The sequence below is a fragment of the Pongo pygmaeus genome, chromosome 7 (assembly GCF_028885625.2).
Source record: "Pongo pygmaeus isolate AG05252 chromosome 7, NHGRI_mPonPyg2-v2.0_pri, whole genome shotgun sequence".
Taxonomy (NCBI): Eukaryota; Metazoa; Chordata; class Mammalia; order Primates; family Hominidae; genus Pongo; species Pongo pygmaeus.
The window spans coordinates 28,859,668-28,880,344 of record NC_072380.2 but is presented as its reverse complement, the minus strand read 5'-3'; the positions used below and the strand labels follow the sequence as shown (position 1 = coordinate 28,880,344).

The 20,677-nt window shown below is 45.1% G+C and overlaps 1 protein-coding gene across 1 annotated transcript in view; it reads right to left on the bottom strand.

The window, feature by feature from the left end:
- Positions 1-3,397: 3,397 nt before the first annotated feature.
- Positions 3,398-20,677, bottom strand: part of EXTL3 (exostosin like glycosyltransferase 3) — a 38,263-nt gene continuing 20,983 nt past the window's right edge. The window contains exons 3-5 of the mRNA XM_063669389.1: positions 19,636-19,780; positions 14,036-14,164; positions 3,398-6,598 (exon numbers count right to left, since the gene is read on the bottom strand). Of these exons, the coding sequence (XP_063525459.1) occupies positions 6,389-6,598; positions 14,036-14,164; positions 19,636-19,780 (484 nt within the window). The 3' untranslated portion in view covers positions 3,398-6,388. The remainder of the gene's footprint in view (positions 6,599-14,035; positions 14,165-19,635; positions 19,781-20,677) is intronic.

The following is a 20,677-nucleotide window of genomic DNA, read 5'->3' as shown; positions in this document are numbered from 1 at the left end:
GTTAATAAAGGACAAGTGAGGGGTAAGGTGGAAGAAGAGGAAAACTCTGTACTTCCCATGCAGTTTTGCTGTAAATCTGAAACTGCTCCCCCCAAAATCTATTAAAAATGTAGGAAGAAAAGAAAGCAATTCAAAAAAGGACAATCCAGTTTTTCTTACTGGGCAAAAGATGTGTACAGATAATTCACAAAGGAAACATATACAAATGGCGTAAACACATGAAAAGGTGCTTAAATCACCAGTCATCAGGAAAACTCAGAATGAAATGATAAGACACCATTACTCACCAGAATGGCTCAAATTAAAAACACCGACCAGACCACGGATTGGTGAGGATGTGGAACTGGGAGTCTCATAATTACTGGTGGAAGTACAAAATGGAATGATCGCATTGAGAAAAGGTCTAGAAGTTTCTTATAAAACTAAACACGTATACATCTACCATATTACCCAACAATTCCACTCCCAGGTGTTTACCCAAGAGAAATAAAAATCCACAGAAAGACTTGCACATGAATGTTCACAGAAACTTTATTCATAATATCCAAAAACTGGAAAAAGCCCCAGCACCTATATAATAGAACGGACAGATTTTACTCAATTCATACAAGGGAATACTAAGCAATAAAAAGTAACTAATCACCATCTATACAGCAACGATGGATGCATCTCCAAAATGTTATGCTGGGTGTGTAGAAGACGGACACACACAAGAGTAGAAATTGTAGGACACCATTTATATGAAATTCTAGAATATGGAAAACTAATCCAAAATGAAAAAAACAATCAGCATTGGCTATGTCCGAGGATGGAGGACATGGGGACTGACTAGGAGGAAGGAGCAGGAGGGGACTTCTTGGGTTGATAGTAGTGTTCCATATATTGAGAGGGGTCTGGGTTACACAGGTGTGTGCGTTTGTCAGAACTCAAAAGAATGCGCACTTACGATGTGTGCATTTCAGTGTGCATGTTTAAAATAAAGTTTACATTAAAAACACAAATATTGACCTATAATGAACAGTTGTATGCCCATGTATTTAGAAGGAAATGCATTGATGTTGCCAGTTTACTCAGAAACGTAACCGAGCAGTGCACCATGAAAGGATGAATGGCGGGATGGGTGAAGGGATGGGGCATGGGTAGATGGGACGCTCCAAGGCGGGTCCAGTAAAATGACATAGACATTTATGCCCTAGAAATGATTTCAACATTGCCGTATGTTTGAAATGTGGGACCAATCATTTAAATCAATAGAACGTAAGTAGTTTCAATGCTAACAGGACAGTCCTACAACAGGACCAGCAGTTGTACTTTACTTTTTTATTTTTATGAGACGGAGTTTCTTGTTGCCCAGGCTGGAGTGCAATGGCGCAATCGCAGCTCACTGCAACCTCCGCCTCCTGGGTTCAAGCAATTCTCCTGCCTCAGCCTCCTGAGTAGCTGGGATTACAGGCACGTGCCACCACACCTGGCTAACTTTTGTATTTTTAGTAGAGATGGGGTTTCACCATTTTGGCAAGGCTGGTCTCAAACTCCTGACCTCAGGTGATCCACCCGCCTTGGCCTCCCCACGTGCTGGGATTACAGGCATGAGCCACCACACCCAGCCTGTACTCTTTCATAAACGTGAAGACAGATGAAGAAAGGTAAAACAATTTGCCTAAGCTGTGATTTCTAAGTGACTCTCTTCAGTTTGTCAAAGCATTCATTCATGAGAAAACTATGGAACTCCTGTGTTCTCGAGAGGCTGCAGTCCGGTGTGGGAGGCAGAGCAGTGGCCAGCACACAGCATGGTGAGGTGACAGAGCATGGGGGCTCTAATAGGAGGTGGGCAGGGCACTCAGCCAGGCGCTGGCACTCAAACCTAGTGGAAGGCAGAAACAGCCATGAAGAATGGACACTATTTTACTCCAGTAATAGTTCATTTTTATTGTGTCAAGCAGTGGACTCTACATATATTATGTTATTTAACTTTTAACATATGCTGAAGAGATGGGCACAACTTTTGCCACCGTATGGTGGGCTTAGAGCCTAAAATATTAATAGATAACTTGCTCTCCACCAGTGTGATGGGCAGCCCAGGATCTGCACCCAGTCTGTTCCAGGGCCCAGACCTTTACCCGCTACATTCTCCTTTCTTCTTTTCAGTTTCTTCATAACATTCTAATTTTTTTGTAGAGATGGGGGTCTTGCTATGTTGCCCAGACTGGTCTTGAACTGGCCTCATGTGATCCTCCCACTTCCGCCTCACCAAATGCTGAGATGAAGACGTTAGGCACCACACCCTGCCATCAACATTCTTCTTAACACGTTTTTGTAAACCTTGTGGAGCCTTCCACTTCGGCGATGATCCCATCAACAGCTAACATTTACCACCTTGGCAGACCGCAAGTCCAAGACACAGCTCGACAGGTATAGACTCAAAGCAGACATCATCTCTCTGTGTATAGGAAGATACATTTTCTACAGCTTCATGCCACCTTCTCAAGTCTCTCTGGTCCCAGGACAGTCGTAACATGGAGACGGATGGCTGCAAGAATAGGAGCTTGACAGCCAAAACTCCAGACCCAAAGAGGAATGCCCCTCGATGACATCTCGCCCATCAGCTGCTGCAAACCTGCCTGATCAGTCGTGAACCCCACTTGAGGAGGGACACTGACTGTTAGGTCTCACCCATTCTTAGAACTGTCAGTGTGACCGAAGCTGCTACCTGCAGAGCCCATGAGAGGAGAAATCGCCTTTACCCCCTTTCCCTTCTCCATCCTTCTCCCCGAAGCCCACAGCTCAGTGCCCTCTCCTGAGGAAGCCTCTGATCCCACAGTCAAGCACAAGTTATAGGCCTGTGGGTACCAACAGGATGGGGCTCTGCAGTCGGGGAGTGTGAGCTCAGTGCAGGTACAGGTGCCTTAGTGACCTATAGGTCAGGGGCATGACCTATGGACCGAATCGAGCCATTGACAGTGAGGCCTCGCCTGTCCTGGGATCGCAGGCACACACAGCTCCCCACAACCACTCCACACACACACACACACACACACACACACACACACACTCTTTTAAATTCCCATGAAAAAATTAACTTTGCATATATGGGCCACATGCCCTTCCACATCCTGCTTAAAGCACCTCAACAGCCCCTAAGTTCCTGTTTAGTCAAAATGACTTGCCCTGGAACTGGGCACAGACAAGGCTGCCCGTGTGAGTGTGAGTCTGTTCACCCATCTCTGGTCCACAGCCCACACCAGGGCCTGGTCACGCTGCCTCCCGTCATCTTCTGCGAGCAGGCCCAGCTGGCATACACAGGTGGCTACCTGGAATCAAGCAATCAAGCAGGTGCCTCCTCTCAGGTCACTCTTCCATACCTGCCGAGGAAAACCACAAAAGACCTCCGAGCTGCTTGAGTTAAAGTCTCCATTTATTTTTATTTTTTTACAAAAATCCAATGTAAGACCATTGTGCTCATGACGAAAAGGGGTAGGGTGGATGGATGTGGCATGGATATCAAAGCTTCCCCCTCCGAACTAGGAGCTCCCCACTCTGTCCGGCGCAGCTCTCAGAAAGATCCCATCCTTCTGGACAGGACCCCAGCTGGTGAGCCCTGGCCTGAGGCACAGTCCACATGGAGGAGCACTACCCAGGGAGCCAGAGCTCACAGTGGCCTGCGGAGCCCTGGGATGGCATTACAGTAGGACGGCCCAAACCAGAGCAGCAAGCCGGCCACCCAGAGAACGAGGCAGTCCTGCACCCTGCGAGCCAGGACAAGGTGGCCAGGGGCGGCCCACAGACAGCCAAGGAGACCCGGGGTCTGTGGTGCTGCTTTCCCATCTCAAGCAAGTCACAGGTCGGCAACTTTCCCATGGTGAGAAGCACCTGACCAGTGACACTGCGGCCACCTTGCTGCCTCTCGCTGAGGAGGGCGTGCCCCTCAGAGCCTGTGTGCAGTCCTTCAAGCCAGTGTTCCTTTCAGGGTCAAGGAGGGCTGTCCTTGTTGGAAGCACTGGCACCACAGCCCTCCCTGTAGCACGTTTTGGTGTCAGACCACTCAGCCCTTCTTAGATCCACCAGTGACATTCGGGGCCCGACAACCTGGCTCCACTAAAGGGACAGGCCCTAGCCCCACCACACAGATGACCTTTGCTCACTAAGTCCCACTAAAGGGGGTCCCACCACACAGCCCCGGCTCACCGAGTCCCGCTAAAGGGGGTCCCACCACACAGATGGCCCCAGCTCACCGAGTCCCGCTAAAGGGGGTCCCACCACACAGATGGCCCCGGCTCACCGAGTCCCGCTAAAGGGGGTCCCACCACACAGATGGCCCCGGCTCACCGAGTCCCGCTAAAGGGGGTCCCAGCACACAGATGGCCCTGGCTCACCGAGTCCCGCTGAAGTCAGTATATGAGTTCCTCACATTAAAAGAAACCAGAGAAAATAGCAGCTACAATATAGCGCCACACATCACACTCTTTGGCTCCCCGAGGGAAGAAGGCTACTGCTAAAAGGAATACAAGTCAGGAGTCAGGTAGAGGGCAACTAGAAAGTTCTGAGGAAGGGCGTCCGACCCCCCCACTGCTGGGAACATAACCACACTGCCTCAGCAGGGGAGCTACAGGCTGATGCCAGGGGGAACCTTTGGAAACACAGTCCTGGCGGTGGCCGGGTCCGGTTTGCCAATGGGGAGAGTTCCCTTAAGCCGAGCTAGCCCTACAGGTGGGTGGGAGCGACACAAAAGAGCCCAGCTTCAAAACAGTACTTGAAGAGGACCCACGTGGTACAGGCAGGTCAGAGGAGAACGTATTCCGAGAAATAGAAGCACAGGATGCCAAGGTCTAGGGAAGACGGAACTGGCTTAAGGCATGTGCATGACCAGGACAGACCTGAGCTTTTGTTCAGTTGCTAGAAAACTTCCAGAGTCAACTCCACTTCGAGAAAGTAGGGTTCAAGAAACAGGCTAAATCCCTGACAAATGCCACTCACACCCTCCTAGGTTCCCCTACGGCCACCATGACCCAAAAAATGAGCTTATTTCAGTTTCAGCCCAGGGAACAGAATCCTAAGCGGGGAGTGGAAAGTGGTAACTCGGGGTGTGAATGCCTGTTAGACTCCAAGGCTGGATGTGAGCTTACACAGCAAATCATGGCCTCCCATCGTTCTAGCACATACCAAACCTCAGGGGGTCCTACAGCCAAGCTGACATTAGGGGTCCAAAAACCACAGATAACACAGGATGGGGCTCCAGACAGAGGCGGGGGGAAGGTGAATTTCACCAAGGAATTATCCCAAGGCAGGCGCCTTGCTGTAAAACTTCCCGGCCAGCCGGGTGGGGTCCTCGAAGGACACTGGCTTGCTCTATACCAGGGAGAGGAGGCTGACCTATAAACCACTTCAGACCACAGCAGATGTGCACCCTACTGATTTCCTATCCAATCCAAGAAAGAGCACTTCAGAAAAGCCTGAAGCCCATAGCACGTGTGTTTCAACAGAAGAGCAGGACAGAAAGAGCCATCTGGGAGTGGCGTCTTCAGGCCCTATTCTATCTCATTCTTTGCTTCCTCATTCTCTCTCAAACAAGAGAGAAATGGGAGAGCAGGAATAAGTACTGAGGCAAGCCTGGCTTAAGATAAATCCTCAAAAATCACTGGCCCCAGCAGCAGGAAGTGAGCAGCCCACCAGGGTCAGGCGCTCCCAGGGATTCACTGGAAAGAGAATGTGAGTTACAGGTTGCTGACTGGCAACAGAAAGGGTAAGGAAGAGACCTCGTCCAGGCCCGTAAGAGGGCCAAGTTCATCCCTTTCTGGTTTCTGCACACAGATGGCGCTGGGGAGGATGGGAGATGATCTTTAAGGATAAGCCAGTGACACAAGGCCAGGACCCATCTCCGCCAGAATACAGAACAAAGGAGCCTGCGCGGTCCCTCCCTTAGAGAGGCAAAACTCACACTCCCCCAGCCAAAAATATATATGTATGCAAGTGTGTGTGCATATATTTATATACACACACATATATATAAATAAGCCTTGAATGGCAAATCTGAAACTTTCTCTTTTTAAATAATCGTAATAGTTGTTATTGAATTTAAAAACCACGAACCAGCTGTCCTGGGCATATGAACGGTGTGAGTGACTCTGCAGAGTCGCCACAGTCCTCAGTGTAAGCTATCAGTCAGTGCCCTGTGTGGGGAACCCCGGGGCCTCCGCCCAGGGCTCCAGGCCCAGTGTGGCCGACTTCAAGATAAAGGCAGCGGTTTCCTTCCACTCTTCCTGCTGCCCCTCCCAGCAGAGGGTCTGGGCCACCCACCCAGCAGATGTGCCCAAGGTCCTGCAATGCCTAAGAACCTTGGGAGCCATCTTCCTCCCTCTGCTCATCCTCTTCCCCAGACCTTGCGCTGCCCCTAGATGAACTTGAAGCACTTGGTCTTGTCATGGGGCAGGCGTGTCTTGAAGAGCACAGAGTCCACCCTGAACTGCGTGTACAGGAGGGGCATGTAGCCATACACCTTCACGAAGAAGTTGATGCACTTGTGCCGCTCATGGAAGTGGGAGTCATCGTGCGACAGGGCCTGAGGGCATCCTGGGCATCGGAATGTCCACCGTGAGGTCACCTGGAAACGGGAGAGAGACACAGAGTGGGAATCCCAGCTAATACCAACAGAACCCTTGCAGCTGAGCCGATCCCACACCCCCATGTCCATGGTGAAGACGCTGATTCCGTCAGGGGCAACATCCCTGCAGAGCATGGCAGGAGCCAGAGCCCGGCCCCAGGCCTCCTGCCTACCAGGTGTCTCCAGAACATCGTCAGGTATTCTGCTGAGATGGCCTACACTTCTCAGATGCCAAAAGCCTTAACGTGTTTAGTGTCAGCTGTCTCAGTAAGTCTACTCCTAGTATGTACTTGGTTGCAGAGCCATAGGTAGGTACCGAGTTGTTTGTTTCATCAATGTTTTGAATCAAAATATTGAAGACTACCCAGAGAGGGGCTAGTCAAATCATTCTTGAATACTGTCCATAAAAAAGATGCTTAACTACATTTAAAGCCGTGGGAAAGTGGCCATACTATAGTCTAGTCATATTATTATTAATTAGAAAATGTCTAACTAGCAAGTATGAAGAGGGACAGCTTCATTACAATGTGGCAGGCCGAATGGCATAAAAACCCCTCAGAACACCTGAACATGCAAGAAGAAATACAGAAACCATCTCTTTAAATACAGGGCTGAGCCTGTAATAAGAAATGAAATTACCTGGTGATTAATCCCAGCACTTTGGGAGGCCAAGGCAGGAAGATCGCTTGAGCCCAGGAGTTCAAAACCAGCCTGGGCAACAAAGCAAAACCTCATCTCCACAAGAGATAAAAATATTAGCAGGATGTGGCAGCAGGCCAGCTATTTGGTGTAGTCCCAGCTACTTGGGAGGCTGAGATGGGAGGCTGCTTGAGCCCAGGAGTTCAAGGCTGCAGTGAGCTATGATGGTACCACTGCACTCCAGCCTGGGTGACAGTGAGACCCTGTCACTCACTCACATACACACATGCATGCATGCATGCATAATGAATGAATGAATGAAATCCTCAGAGGCCAAACAATGAAAAAGCAAATCCTGCAAGACAGCCATGAACTTGGGTTTTAAATGGGCTGGAGAAGCGACACCTGCAAAGCGGGCTGGGGGCCTTTGGAAACACTGGCTCCACGGAAGGGAGCATGGAGGGGAGCAGGGAGGGGAGGATGCCACACAAAGAAAGATGGGGAAGTGTCTTTAAATTTATCTTCTACTTCCTTTTCTTTTCACCTAAGTCTGATCTTTTTATCCCATTTCACTGAGATTTAATAACTATGATTCTCATTTTCAATAGTTCCATTTAGGTCTTTCCAATCTGTTTGTTCTTTTTGGAGTGATTTGTTGCTTTTTTATGTTTTCAGGTTACTAATTTTAAGCCTACTTGTTTTATAGTCTATCTAATGGCTTTATTATGTGAAATCCTTGGAGAACTATAACCTGTTTGTTATATGTGTTCACTCTTGCTCGTGATCAGCTGTTTCCTTGGTGGCTGGCTGCTGACTTTACATTTCAAGCTCCATCTTCAATGAGGCTTTACCTGTGTGTGTCCTATGTGGCCTGAGGTGAAGAAATTTCTCTTTTTCTTCAGTGGGAACTTCCTCTGCTGAGAGTAATTTCTCCTTATAACAGATTTTTGGTTTTATTTTGTCAAACAGTCCAAGGGTATCGATGACTGGGTCTAGTTTTCTTTTTTGTTTTTTCCCTGGGGACTCCCTATATTGCCCAGGCTGGTGTGGAACACCTGGCCTCAAGAAATCCTCCTGCCTCAGCCTCTCAACATGCTGGGATTACAGACTTGAGCCACCTCATGTGACCCTGGGTCTAGATTTCATACAGAATGACTCCCTAAGCCCGTGGAGGCTCAAAAGACTATTTAATATTCTCAACCTACACTTCCCCGACAACCTGTCAGAGCCAAGGTTAAAATAAACAAGGTGCGTGCCATCTCCCCAGGGCAACAGGTAGGAGATCTCCATTCTAATTCTCCACCCTTAACAGGCTCTACACTCCTTGACATGAGTGATAAAATCCAAGCCTCTAGACAGCTAAGGTGAGAGCAGCTCCCCATGGTGGCCTCAGTGATGCCACCACGCTTGCCACCCTAAGTTTTAGTCCTCCCACCTGCTTCCTTTCTGGCAATTCTCTTACCTTTTTATTAGCTCAACTATATACCGAAAAAATAAGTTTGTTACTTATAGTGATCAGGTTTTCAAACTACCTAATCCACTATATTACAAAACCCAAAAATTTACTGTCAAGTTTTTTTTGTTTTTTTTTTTGAGACAGAGTCTCACTCTGTCGCCCAGGCTGGAGTACAGTGCGGTGATCTCGGCTCACTACGAACTCCGCCTCCCAGGTTTACGCCATTCTCCTGCCTAAGCCTCCCAAGTAGCTGGGACTACAGGCGCCTGCCACCACACTCAGCTAATTTTTTGTATTTTTAGTAGAGATTGGTTTCGCTGTGTTAGCCAGGATGGTCTCGATCTCCTGACCTTGTGATCTGTCCGCCTCAGCCTCCCCAAGTGTTGGGATTACAGGCGTAAGCCACAGCGCCCAGCCTACTGTCAAGTTTTTAAAAAGCAGACTGCAAATCAAGTATATAAATTTAAAATATAAAAATAAGGCCAGATGTGGTGGTTCCCACCTGTAATCCCAGCACTTTGGGAGGCCAAGGTGGGCGGATCACTTGAGCTCAGTTTGAGACCAGCCTGGCCAACATGGCAAGACCCCGTTTCTACTAAAAATACAAAAAAATTAGCTGGGCATGGTGGCACATGCCTGTAATCCCAGCTACTGTGGAGGCTAAAGCAGGAAAATCATTTGAACCTGGGAGGCAGAGGTTGCAGTGAGCTGAGATCATGCCACTGCACTGCAGCCTGGGTGACAGAGCAGAGCAAGACTCCATCTCAAAAAAAAAAGAAAAAGTACATATATATGTATTTTTACCACATATGTGTGTGTATATATATGTATGTATAAATAAATAAGTCACCACGATAAACAGGATACCAGAGAGCCAAAAGAAATAAGCCAAAAGTTTTAGTACTTTTGATTTCTTTCTGCATGTCTATCTTTTCCCAAATAATTTTTAAATTTCTATTATAAATTAAGGGGAAATTTTTTAATTGAAAGACACATCCCATAACTTAATAGGGGAAGAGTAATCATTGTGTACAGCCAGTATGTGCCGTCAGAGCCCAGGTCCCAGAGTTTAAACTGGGAGGAGACACAGGCCAGTGCTCGAAGGGTGGCTCCCCTCAGAACCGAGTCTCTGGACAGTCATGACCTCCACAGGTCCCCCTCCAGGGTCCCACCTGTCTCCTCACTTCTCCCCTCACTCACTGCTGCTCTCTTAGAACCCTTCGGGGTCACGTCAACACTGAGTTATTGCTCTTCCACGGTTCCCACCGGAACAGGATGTACGGGCCAGGAATCTGGGGAAGGATGTTCTCAAACAACATCTATGTCCAGTATTCCATGGGGCTCTCACTGGATCTAAAAACCTTTCTCGTCATCCCAGACACCAGAATCCAACCCCAGGAGAAATGTCCTTTAACCTGCACATTACTCCATGTGACACAAAAAGTGACTTTATAACTGTTGTTTTCACGGAAGCAGTGGTTTCCAAATGTTTTTAATCATGTAATCCATCAGTAAAAAAAAAAAAAAAAAAAACATTTAAGCCAGGTGTGGTGGTTCACACCTGTAATCCCAGCACTTTGGGAGGCCGAGTCTGGCGGATCACGAGGTCAAGAGATCAAGACCAGCCTGGCCAACATGGTGAAACACCGTCTCTACTAAAAATACAAAAATTAGCTGGGCGTGGCGGCACACGCCTATAGTCCCAGCTACTCAGAAGGCTGAGGCAGGAAAATCGCTTGAACCTGGGAGGCAGAGGTTGCAGTGAGCCGAGATTGCGCCACTGCACTCCAGCCTGGCAAAAGAGCGAGACTCCATCTCAAAAAAAAAAAAAAACAAAAAACCATTTAAGACTGCATCCCCAATATATTTGTAAATATATAACTGTGTTACATAATAAAACATGCAAAAAATTTAAAAAGAATGAAGCAACTATAATATAAACTGAAGTCTGGATATTTACTTATTTAACCAATATTGTGGATCACAGTTTACATGGAAGATTCCAGGTAACTCAATCTAAGAGAAATATTTGTTTTATGCTTAGTAACAATGAGGAAAATCCTTGATAGATGCCAAGAACCTACATTACCCCAGAGAACCAAGACGTTCACTTGCATTTCGGCTTCCTTACCACCTAAGCCATCTGTTTTCTCAAAACTTTACGGGTGATTTTTTAATCTCTTATCCTGAATGAAGCCTATTTACATTCTGTGTTCTCCTTGCAAAAGTAGTACATTACTCAAAAATAATAATACGACATTAACTCCCCATTCATTAGTCAATATTAAGATATTAACATTACTGAAAGAACACCGCCAATCATACAAAGCAGTCAAATCTCCCTAACTCAAACAAGGAATAGTTTGACAGTAAAAATTTGAGGTATTTAAAGCACAACAAAAAAAATTACTATTTTTGAACATAAAATAGTACATATACCTGATACCATTAAAATTAGGTAAATAAAATATTTAATTCAAACTGGTTATTATGAAGAATTAGATTCATAAGTTGAAGGAATTACTAAGAGTTTGAAAACACTCTTAATTTCAGCCTTTGAATTTGAAAAGTCATCCCAATCTTGAATTCTTCATATATTCCAGAAAGATGAAGAAAATTCACAGAGAATACTCAGTTTTGAAGTTTTCACTTGGTAAGAATCATGTGCACCATGTCCAAATTACTTCTACCTGCACTGAAGAGATGGCTTAACTAATGGAACCCTGGCCTAATAATGCAGTAGACAAACACACTTTAACAAAGATGAAGAATTCCCCATGTCTGTGCCTGCTCAGGTAACTGATGCTATTATTAGGTACCTAATCACTCAGATACTTTAAATTTTCATGGACCATGTCTTCTGGTCTACTAGAGAGGCATAAATTGATGCATACATCTTGACTCAAGTCCAGTCCCTGGCTACATAAGAAAGGATATATAAGGAATAAAAATTGCTCCCATCATTAGTTGCTTTCTAAAACCTTTTCCTCCCTACCTCAAAGTCTACAAAGTCTTTTCACTGTTTGAGACCTACCACTGTACCTGGAAAACATACTATTTTTATATAAATACTTGTGACTATTATTTTTCACAGTTAAAAAAAAATTGATACATTATGTTGCTAATTATTCTTCTCTTGTGAGGCTTTCGCAGAAGTCTTGGCAACAGAAGAAACCCTGGGACAATCAGGAGTGACGTTCTACCCAGGGGCCACAGTTGGCCTCCAAATGCATTTCTTTGTTATGCTTTGCTGCATGGAACCAGCGTCCTCTGGTGGCCACTCTGCTTAGCAGTCAAGCTACGACTTCTTTCTCACTACAATGCCCAGGCTGGACTGCAGTGGCTATTCACAGACACGCCCATGGCACATTCAGCCTTGAACTCCTGGATTCAAGCAATCCTCCTGCCTCAGCCTCCTGAGTAGCTGAGACTACCAGGCATGTGCCACTACAACCGGCTTCTAAAGATATGATTTCATTATCGTTATTAATACATGCTGGTGGGTACTTAGTCTAGAACACAATTATTATTATTATTATTATTTTCTTTTTGAGACGGAGTCTCACTCAGTCGCCCAGGCTGGAGTGCAGTGGCATGATCTCAGCTCACTGCAATCTCTGCCTCCTGGATTCAAGTGATTCTCCTGCCTCAGCCTTCTGAGTAGCTGGGATTACAGGCACATGCCACCACGCCCAGCTAGTGTGTGTGTGTGTGTGTGTGTGTGTATTTTTTTTTTTTTTTTTTTTTTGAGATGGAGTCTCACTCTGTCACCCAGGCAGGAGTGCAGTGGCGCGATCTTGGCTCACTGCAACCTCTACCTCCGGGTTCAAGTGATTCTCCTGCCTTGGCCTCCTGAGTAGCTGAGACTACAGGCACGTGCCACCACGCCTGGCTAATTTTTTGTATTTTTAGTAGAGACAAGGTTTCACCGTGTTAGCCAGGATGGTCTCCAGCTCCTGACCTTGTGATCCACCTGCCTCAGCCTCCCAAAGTGCTGGGATTATAGGCATAAGCCACTGCGCCCAGCCTAATTTGTATATTTTTTAGTGGAGTCGGGGTTTCACCATGTTGGCCAGGCTGGTCACAAACTCCTGACCTCAAGTGATCCGCCCGCCTCAGCCTCCAAAAGTGCTGGGATTAGAGGCATGAGCCACCGCACCCAGTCGAACATAACTATTTACTCATGGCAATGTTATCCATGAAGGTAAACTTATTTCATAAAATTAAATAATATGCCTTTTTGATAATAATGAAAATAAGACCTCATTAGTTTGTTGACCCTTCTAAGGATATCAGGTATAAACCTCTTACTGGAATTTAGCATTTTCTTCAATTATGAAACAGACATAATATGAAACAGACAAACACAGATGAAGCACAGTTACAAATATTCATTTGAAGTGACAGATTCTATAGTATTATTGGTTCCAATAACATCTGCTTCTGTAAGGACTGAGCTATCCTAACCCTTACCAGCATGCTCTAACTTGCTGACAGAGCCCACAAAGATGACAGGAAGGGGGTGGAACCAGGCTTTCTGTGCACTGAGTGTATGTTTTAATACCTCCAAGAAAAAAACAGAACAATACCCTCAGAATTTCTAGAATTCTGAGGTTATTTTTGGTTGTGAGCAAATAATTTATATAGTACTTATGTGCCAGGCACTATTCTTAGAGCTTTACATATATTAACTCAGAAATTCTTCAGTTTTTTGTTTGATGGACATTGCGTGTGCCTCTGGCTTGGCAATCTGGTCAAGACTGTGGACTCCTCAAAGTAATGTTTTTAGATATATAAACTATAATACATAGGATGACAAAGGAAACAAGTTACAGTAAAACACAGTGACATACATGCTCTTTTCTTAATGTATTAAATAACAACACCTAGGGGAAAAGGAATAACTGCCGTGAATTCAAAGCAGTAACAAATACAAACAATACTTTTTGCAGATATTGCAACAAAGGTATTGTGATATGAAGATATCAGTGATTTCTACTGGTGACAAATCAGTTACTACAAATACTCTTATGAATTATAGGCTGTTTCATAATTGAAGAAAATGCTTTATTCCAGTAAGACATTAATAAAAATAATGATGCAACATCTTTCCCACCCAAGTTCCCAACCTTCTGATTTCTATCCATTGCCCTTAAGAATGAAGGGCCCCTGTAGTAACAACTCATTTAAGCCCACAGACAATCCTTTGATGAGGTAGGTAGTATCATCCCTATTGTACAAATGAGGACTCTGAGGTACAGTGCAGTTACATGCTGCACTACTGCAAAACAAGTGAAGTAAACATGCACGCATCCACAGCCCCACCAGTGGTGGGACCTCACCTTGATGGGGGGCTTCCGAGTGATGTGGGAGACAAGGAAGTTCATGGCAATGTCCTCACAGTTGATGTATTCATCCACCATGTCCCGGATGGCCTGGGGCATCACATAAGAATACAGGTAGGCATAATACTGTCAGGGGAAGAAAAAGAACCATATGCTCTGTTAGAAGACACAGGTTGTTGGCTTTCAGCCAAAATATGCATGGATGGAGGGGCTGTTTGGGTGTGGCAGTAACCAGGAGGTATTACTGGCAGTTAGGGACTGGGGCAGGGGATTCGAGACATCCTGTTGTGTGGATCTTCTGCAGTGAGGAATTATCCCATTCAAACTGCCATCATCACCCACTTTAGTAAAAGAACGTCATATCATCTCCCTGGTACACAGTGATTTTGAAATCAATACAAAGATTTGTCAAACTAGGTCAGATGCTGGTTCAGTTGAACACTATTTCATCTCTAACAATGGCAAAAAAAAAAAAAAAAAAAAGATAATTGAGGGAAAAAAGCCTGGTTATTTTCTCAGACCTCAATAAATCACAGAACCATGAAACACATGATCCCTCGCTGCCTCCTGTACAGATTCTTGAGTCTGGTCAGTACTTGCCATCGGCCCTGGCTACTCCCTGCTGCCAACCACCTTCGTCTCTTGCCTGGATTCTCCACATCAGCTCCTAAATATTCTCCCTGCTGCCATATTCTCTTCCCCATGTGCTAGTCCCAGCACAGCAGGTGATTGTGTTAACTAACACTCAAACCAACTGAACATGTCACCCCTTCGCTCCAAAGCCTCCAACACTTCCCATCTCACTCAGAGTAAAAGGCAAAGTTCTCAGACTGTCCTACAAGGCCCACAGACGGGCATGTTGGAGCCACTCACACCTGCTCATGAATGCCGATTTCTACATTTTCAGAATGTTGTGAGCTTGTTGTTAAACATAGCCATTATTAAAGATGTAATTACATAAACTTCAAATTAAATAAATTAAAATTATATTAAAAATCCATGCAATAAATACCTTAAACTCATTACTTCCTAATTTGTATTTTACTATTAACTTGAGGTTACCTATATCTACTGTTGATGTTGAAATTACTATGTAATGGTGTACAACTGTGTCTTCCCAAATCCGTGTTCAGTGACTCATGTTGATAACTTCAAATCAGCCAAGGTAAGAGTATTTATACCATAGAAATTAGCAACTACTACAAGACAAGGCACATGTTAACTGCTATATGTTGCAATTTGCTGTAATGAACAAATGAATAGGTGAGGTGCCCAGTTAAACTGATTAACTGATTAACATATTTCATTACCTACAATATAATCTGTTGAGTGAAATAATGATAAAATTTTTTTGTAACACAGAATAAATGTGCTAATTATCTTACAGCAAAGTACTTAAGAGTTGGTGAACTTAAAAACATGAATTGTACTTTTTTTTTAACAAAAAGGTGATCCAGGCTGGGCATGGTGGCTTATGCCTGTAATCCCAACACTTTGTTTGGGAGGCGAAGGTGGGTGAAATGCTTGAGCCCAGGAGTTCAAGGCCAGCCTGGGCAACATAGGGAGAAGACCCCATAACTACAAAAAATTAAAAAATTAGCCAGATGTAGTGGCATGTGCCTGTACCGCCTGCTACTCAGGAGGCTGAAGTGAGAAGATCACTTGAGCCTGGGAGTTCTAGGCTGCATTGAGCCATGGCTGTGCCACTGCAATCCAGCCTGGGTGACAGAGTGAGATTTCGTCTAAAAAAAAGAGTAAGAATAAATAAAATAAAAAATAATACACTTTTTAAAAAAGGTAATTCAAATTTATTGACCCTTTAAATGGCCAGTGACTGTCCTTAGTATACTGATGAGAATATACTAACATAACACATGTCTTGAAAGAAATGACATTTTAACAATAAGAATTGCCTTTTAGTAATAATTTTAAAAAACTGATGAAAGCATTATGAGAATAACTGTTCAGAGGTATTTCCATCAGTATGTGGTTTTGCTGTCAAAAATGATTTATGTTGTCCAGGTGTGGTGGCTCACGCCTATAATCCCAGCACTTTGGGAGGCCGAGGCGGGTGGATCACTTGAGGTCAGGAGTTCGAGACCAGCCTGGCCAACAGGGTGAAACCCCGTCTCTACTAAAAATACAAAAATTAGCCGGGCGTGGTGGCACATGCCTGTAATCCCAGCTACTGGGGAGGCTGAGGCAGAAGAACTGCTTGAACCCAGGAGACACAGACTGCAGTGAGCCAAGATTGCACTACTGCACTCCAGCCTGGACAAAGAAGCAAGAAGACTCCATCTCAAAAAGAAAAGAAAAGAAAAGAAAAAAAAGTTTAATTTAGAAACAGACCTGACTTGCTATAACACACAGTATCCAATCAAGATTTTCAAAAATAATAAAACATATTCAATCCTACTGCTTTCACTAAAATTTAATAATTTAGTGATCACATTATTTTAAAATTTTGTTTCATCGTTATTTCAGCCTTTAAAAAATATCTATCAGTAATATACACATGCATAAAATTTATAAGTAAATATACATATATTAGGTACAGGTCTAAAAAGTATTATTGACAGGCACTTATGATTTAAAAAAAAAAGAAAAAAACTTGACAGCTGTTGATTAGAGAGGACCAATCTAACTGCTTTCCTGGACCAAGCAAGTAAGACAAATGAGTGACATTTTAAAGAAATGGGTGTAGGCCGGGTGCTGTGGCTCACGCCTGTAATCCCAACACTTTGGGAGGCCAAAGCGGGCGGATCATGAGGTCAGGAATTCAAGACCAGCCTGACCAACATGGTGAAACCCCATCTCTACTAAAAATACAAAAATTAGCCAGGTGTGGTGGCATGCTCCTGTAATCCCAGCTACTCGGGAGGCTGAGGCAGGAGAATTGCCTAAAGCTAGGAGGTGGAGGTTGCAGGGAGCCGAGCTGGTGCCACTGCACTCCAGCCTGGGCCACACAGCAAAACTCAGTCTCAAAAAAATAAAAAAAAGAAATAGGTGTAAGAAAAACGAGGAACCACAGGCAGGTGAGCGCATGAAGGCCCCATCATGGGCCCCAACTACAGGAGCAGCCACCATGGCCCCAGCCAGGGCCTCAGAGGACCTGATCTTCATTTGTATTGCAGCTCAGGTCTTTTTGTGAAATCTTGTGATTTTTAGAAGTTGTCAGTGCATAGGACAACACTAGAGGGCCCAAAAATCTCTCTGTAAGCCAACTGAGGCTTGAGCGTTGCTAGTCTGTAATCTTTATAGATTTTCACACAGGAAAAATACTAAATTTCATTAAGTAAATGATTTCTTGAAAGTAGAGGTACCTGACCATTCATGGTTTTAAAGAACAATCTGAATCTGGGAAGACAATTCAGAAGATAAGTATATCCTCAAGGTATGAGTAGACACTGCTAAGATCAGTGGCTCCTTCTTAGCTAAGCAAGTGTGAAAATCTTGGCCAGCTGCTGACACCCTAATCCTCTGACTCTACTTGCAATCCCCTACCCAAACAAGGCCCACTGAAGGAAAGGAAGTCCTGAGGTGAAATGCAAGAATGGGATGAGTGTATCAACTTCACACATTAAGTTTTTAAAAGAAAAAGAACAGCTGAAAGTTTAATGACTGCTTAGGCTGGTTCAAAATGTCCCTATATGTCAGGCACGGTGCCTCACATCTGTAATCCCAACACTCTGGGAGGCGAAGGCGGACAGATCGCTTGAGTCCAGGAGTTCGAGACCAGCCTGAGCAACATGGCAAAACTGCATCTCTACAAAAAATACCAAAAAAAATTAGCCAGGTGTGGTGATGCATGCCTGTAGTCCCAGGAGACAGAGGCAGGAGGGTCACCTGGGCCCAAGAGGTGGAGGCTAAAATGAGCTGAGACCCCACCATTACACTCCAACCTGGGCGACAGTGAGACCCTGTCTTAAAAAATTAAAAAAGTTCCTATAAAAATGAATTTTATTGTTCTATTTGAGGTGACTGGCAAGATGCCACCATCTCAGATGGGAGATATGTAAGGGAGAAAAGACTTCACGGAGCTAGGGAGAGATGGTGAGCTTTTCTGGGAAAAGTTTACCTGAAGTGTCTGAGGGACAAATGGGAGATATGCTGGAAACAATGAAATACACAAACGCAGACCTCAGCAAGAAAGGCCAAGGCTGGAATACAGATGAGGAAATCACCAGCCTGCAGATGCTAAGAAAAGCCTCAAAACCTTGTGTGTGAGAGAGAATGCCTAGGGAAAATAAAAAGAGCAACAGAGGCTAGACCCCGGGACAGTTCACCATCCATGCAGAGAGTGTGGTGGCAGGGTCTTCCGTGAGGACAGTGAAGGCGCCAGAACCATGGAGGGCATGGATGCAGACAAAGAGAAGGAGGCAGGTGCCACCGTCTTTGGTGACTGTCAGGGCACGATGAAAAGGCTGGTTGATGGCAGCAAGACAGATGACAGGAGCTGCAAATGAGACTTTATGTGACAGCTGGAAGGGACGTGTCATTGGTAAGCAATGAAAATGTTCCCTACACCTGCCCTGTGCCAAAGCACACATGTGGAGAAATTAGTGCCTCAAGGTCTACAGGAAAAGGCTAATGGGAGCACTGTCCTCAGAGAAGACTCAGGGCACAGAAGAGGTGCTCTGTGTGGTGGGCAGTAGGGGTAATGCCAGGGTAATCTTAGAACAGGGACTCCTCAGGGCCCAGGAAGACCTCAGGAGGGAGGTAGAGAGCAGCACTCACGGACACAGAAGGCAAACCACATACGGCACTGTAAACTTTCTAGAAGCCACATCGTTAAAAAGTAAAAAGAGACAGTAAAAATCAATAATTGTATTTAACCCAGTAATCCACACTGACTGCATTTCAAGATGCAATCAACATAAACAATTACTGAGCTATCTGACACCCTTTGTTACAAGTTTTCGAAAGCTGTTGTGCACTTTACAGTTAACAGCATGTCTCCATTCTGACCAGTGCTCGGCGGCCACATGTGGTCAGGGGCCACTTTACAGGATGGAAGAGGTAGAGAGGGAAGATGGGCCAGGAGCAAAAAACAGAATACAGAACAGTAGAGGAGGAAAGACTGCAGGGTCCTAAGCTTCAGATACTCAGTGAAAATCAGATTAGGAGGCACAGTCAAAGTAATAAGCACTAAAGCATCACAAAGAACTGGCAGAGCCACACAGAGGCTCATCGTGGGGCCTGGGACGGACATGGTACATCTAAGTCAGAAAAGTGCCCAGGTCACCACCTGATGGCTGGGCCATGTCTAGGGTGGCAGTATTGAAACTGGAAGGTATTTGAGGTGTCTTTTAACCCAGTGCCCTCAGTTTTACAAAGGGAGAGCCAACGCCCAGAAAGATAAAGTGGTTTCCAAATGGCCTATGTGCAACCGTACAGGCAGCCCTCTCATCTTGACTTTTTATCCAAGTTGCTCTAAGCATCTTGATCATTGTCTCTAAAAATAGAAAAAACTGACTTCTAGCACAAAAGAAACATGTAAGAAGTGTTAGGAGAGCTAAGCTGAGGGCAGCATTCCACTACCACACAAAGGTGAAACTCTCACCAAGTCGATGCCATTATTACCAGCTTTTTCTTACCTTGTGAAAGAAGGCAGCACCTGTCAGCACCATGGACAGCTCACAGGAGTAGTTGGAGTTGTAGAGCCAGGACTGATGGGGGATGTCCCATGCGTGGTAACGGCCAGGGAAGCCGACGATGCGGTCCCGAGCTTCTCTCCACACCCTTGAAAAACACAAGTGCATACACAGACCTGAGTACAGAGCTCTAGGGTCATCACAAGTGTAGTTATTGCCTCCACCTTACAAGCTCTGGCCCTTAGGCTTTTACTTCTCGTATCCTTTCAAAATAAAACAAAATCAACAACAAGCCAAACAGGATAAAAGCAAATAAGGTACCATATTCAGCTTCCTTAATAAGCACCTGCACATTGTCCCTCTAGCAGTCAGCATCCTCCAGCCCTTCCAGAAAGAATAAGCCGTAAGTTTGGAAAGGGGATCTCCAGAATGGGATATGTACAATAATCTACTAAGGAGGGCTCCAGAATGGGGTATATACAATAATCTACTAAGAGGCAGAAAGATGATATCAATTCCAATTCTTTTTTTAGCTTATTTAATTTCCAAGAACAGGCCGGGTGGGGTGGCTCATGCCTGTAACCTCAGCACTTGGGAGGCCAACACGGGAGGATTGCTTGAAGCAAGGAGTTGGAGACCAGCCTGGGCAACATAGCAAGATCCTGTCTCTACAAAAAAAAATTTTTATTTGTAATTAGCTGGGTATGGTGGAGCACACCTGTACTACCAGCTACTTGGGAGGCTGAGGTGGAAGGACTGCCTGAGTCTAGGAGTTCAAGGCTGCAGTGAGCTATGATTGCACCACCTCCCTTGGCCTGAGCAACAGCGCAAGACCTGGCTCTAAAAATGAATGAACAAGCATTTCCAAGAAAGGTGTTCTTAATAAGCACGACATATTAGTTCAGTAGGACATGTATGTAATTTACATATATTGCACACTTTTCTTTTACAGAGAAGGAACATAATAAAAAGGTTTAGAGAACACTGTTTTAACCACAGAAGACTACTGAACTGCACCACTCCTAATTCCAAATTTGAGCAGGGC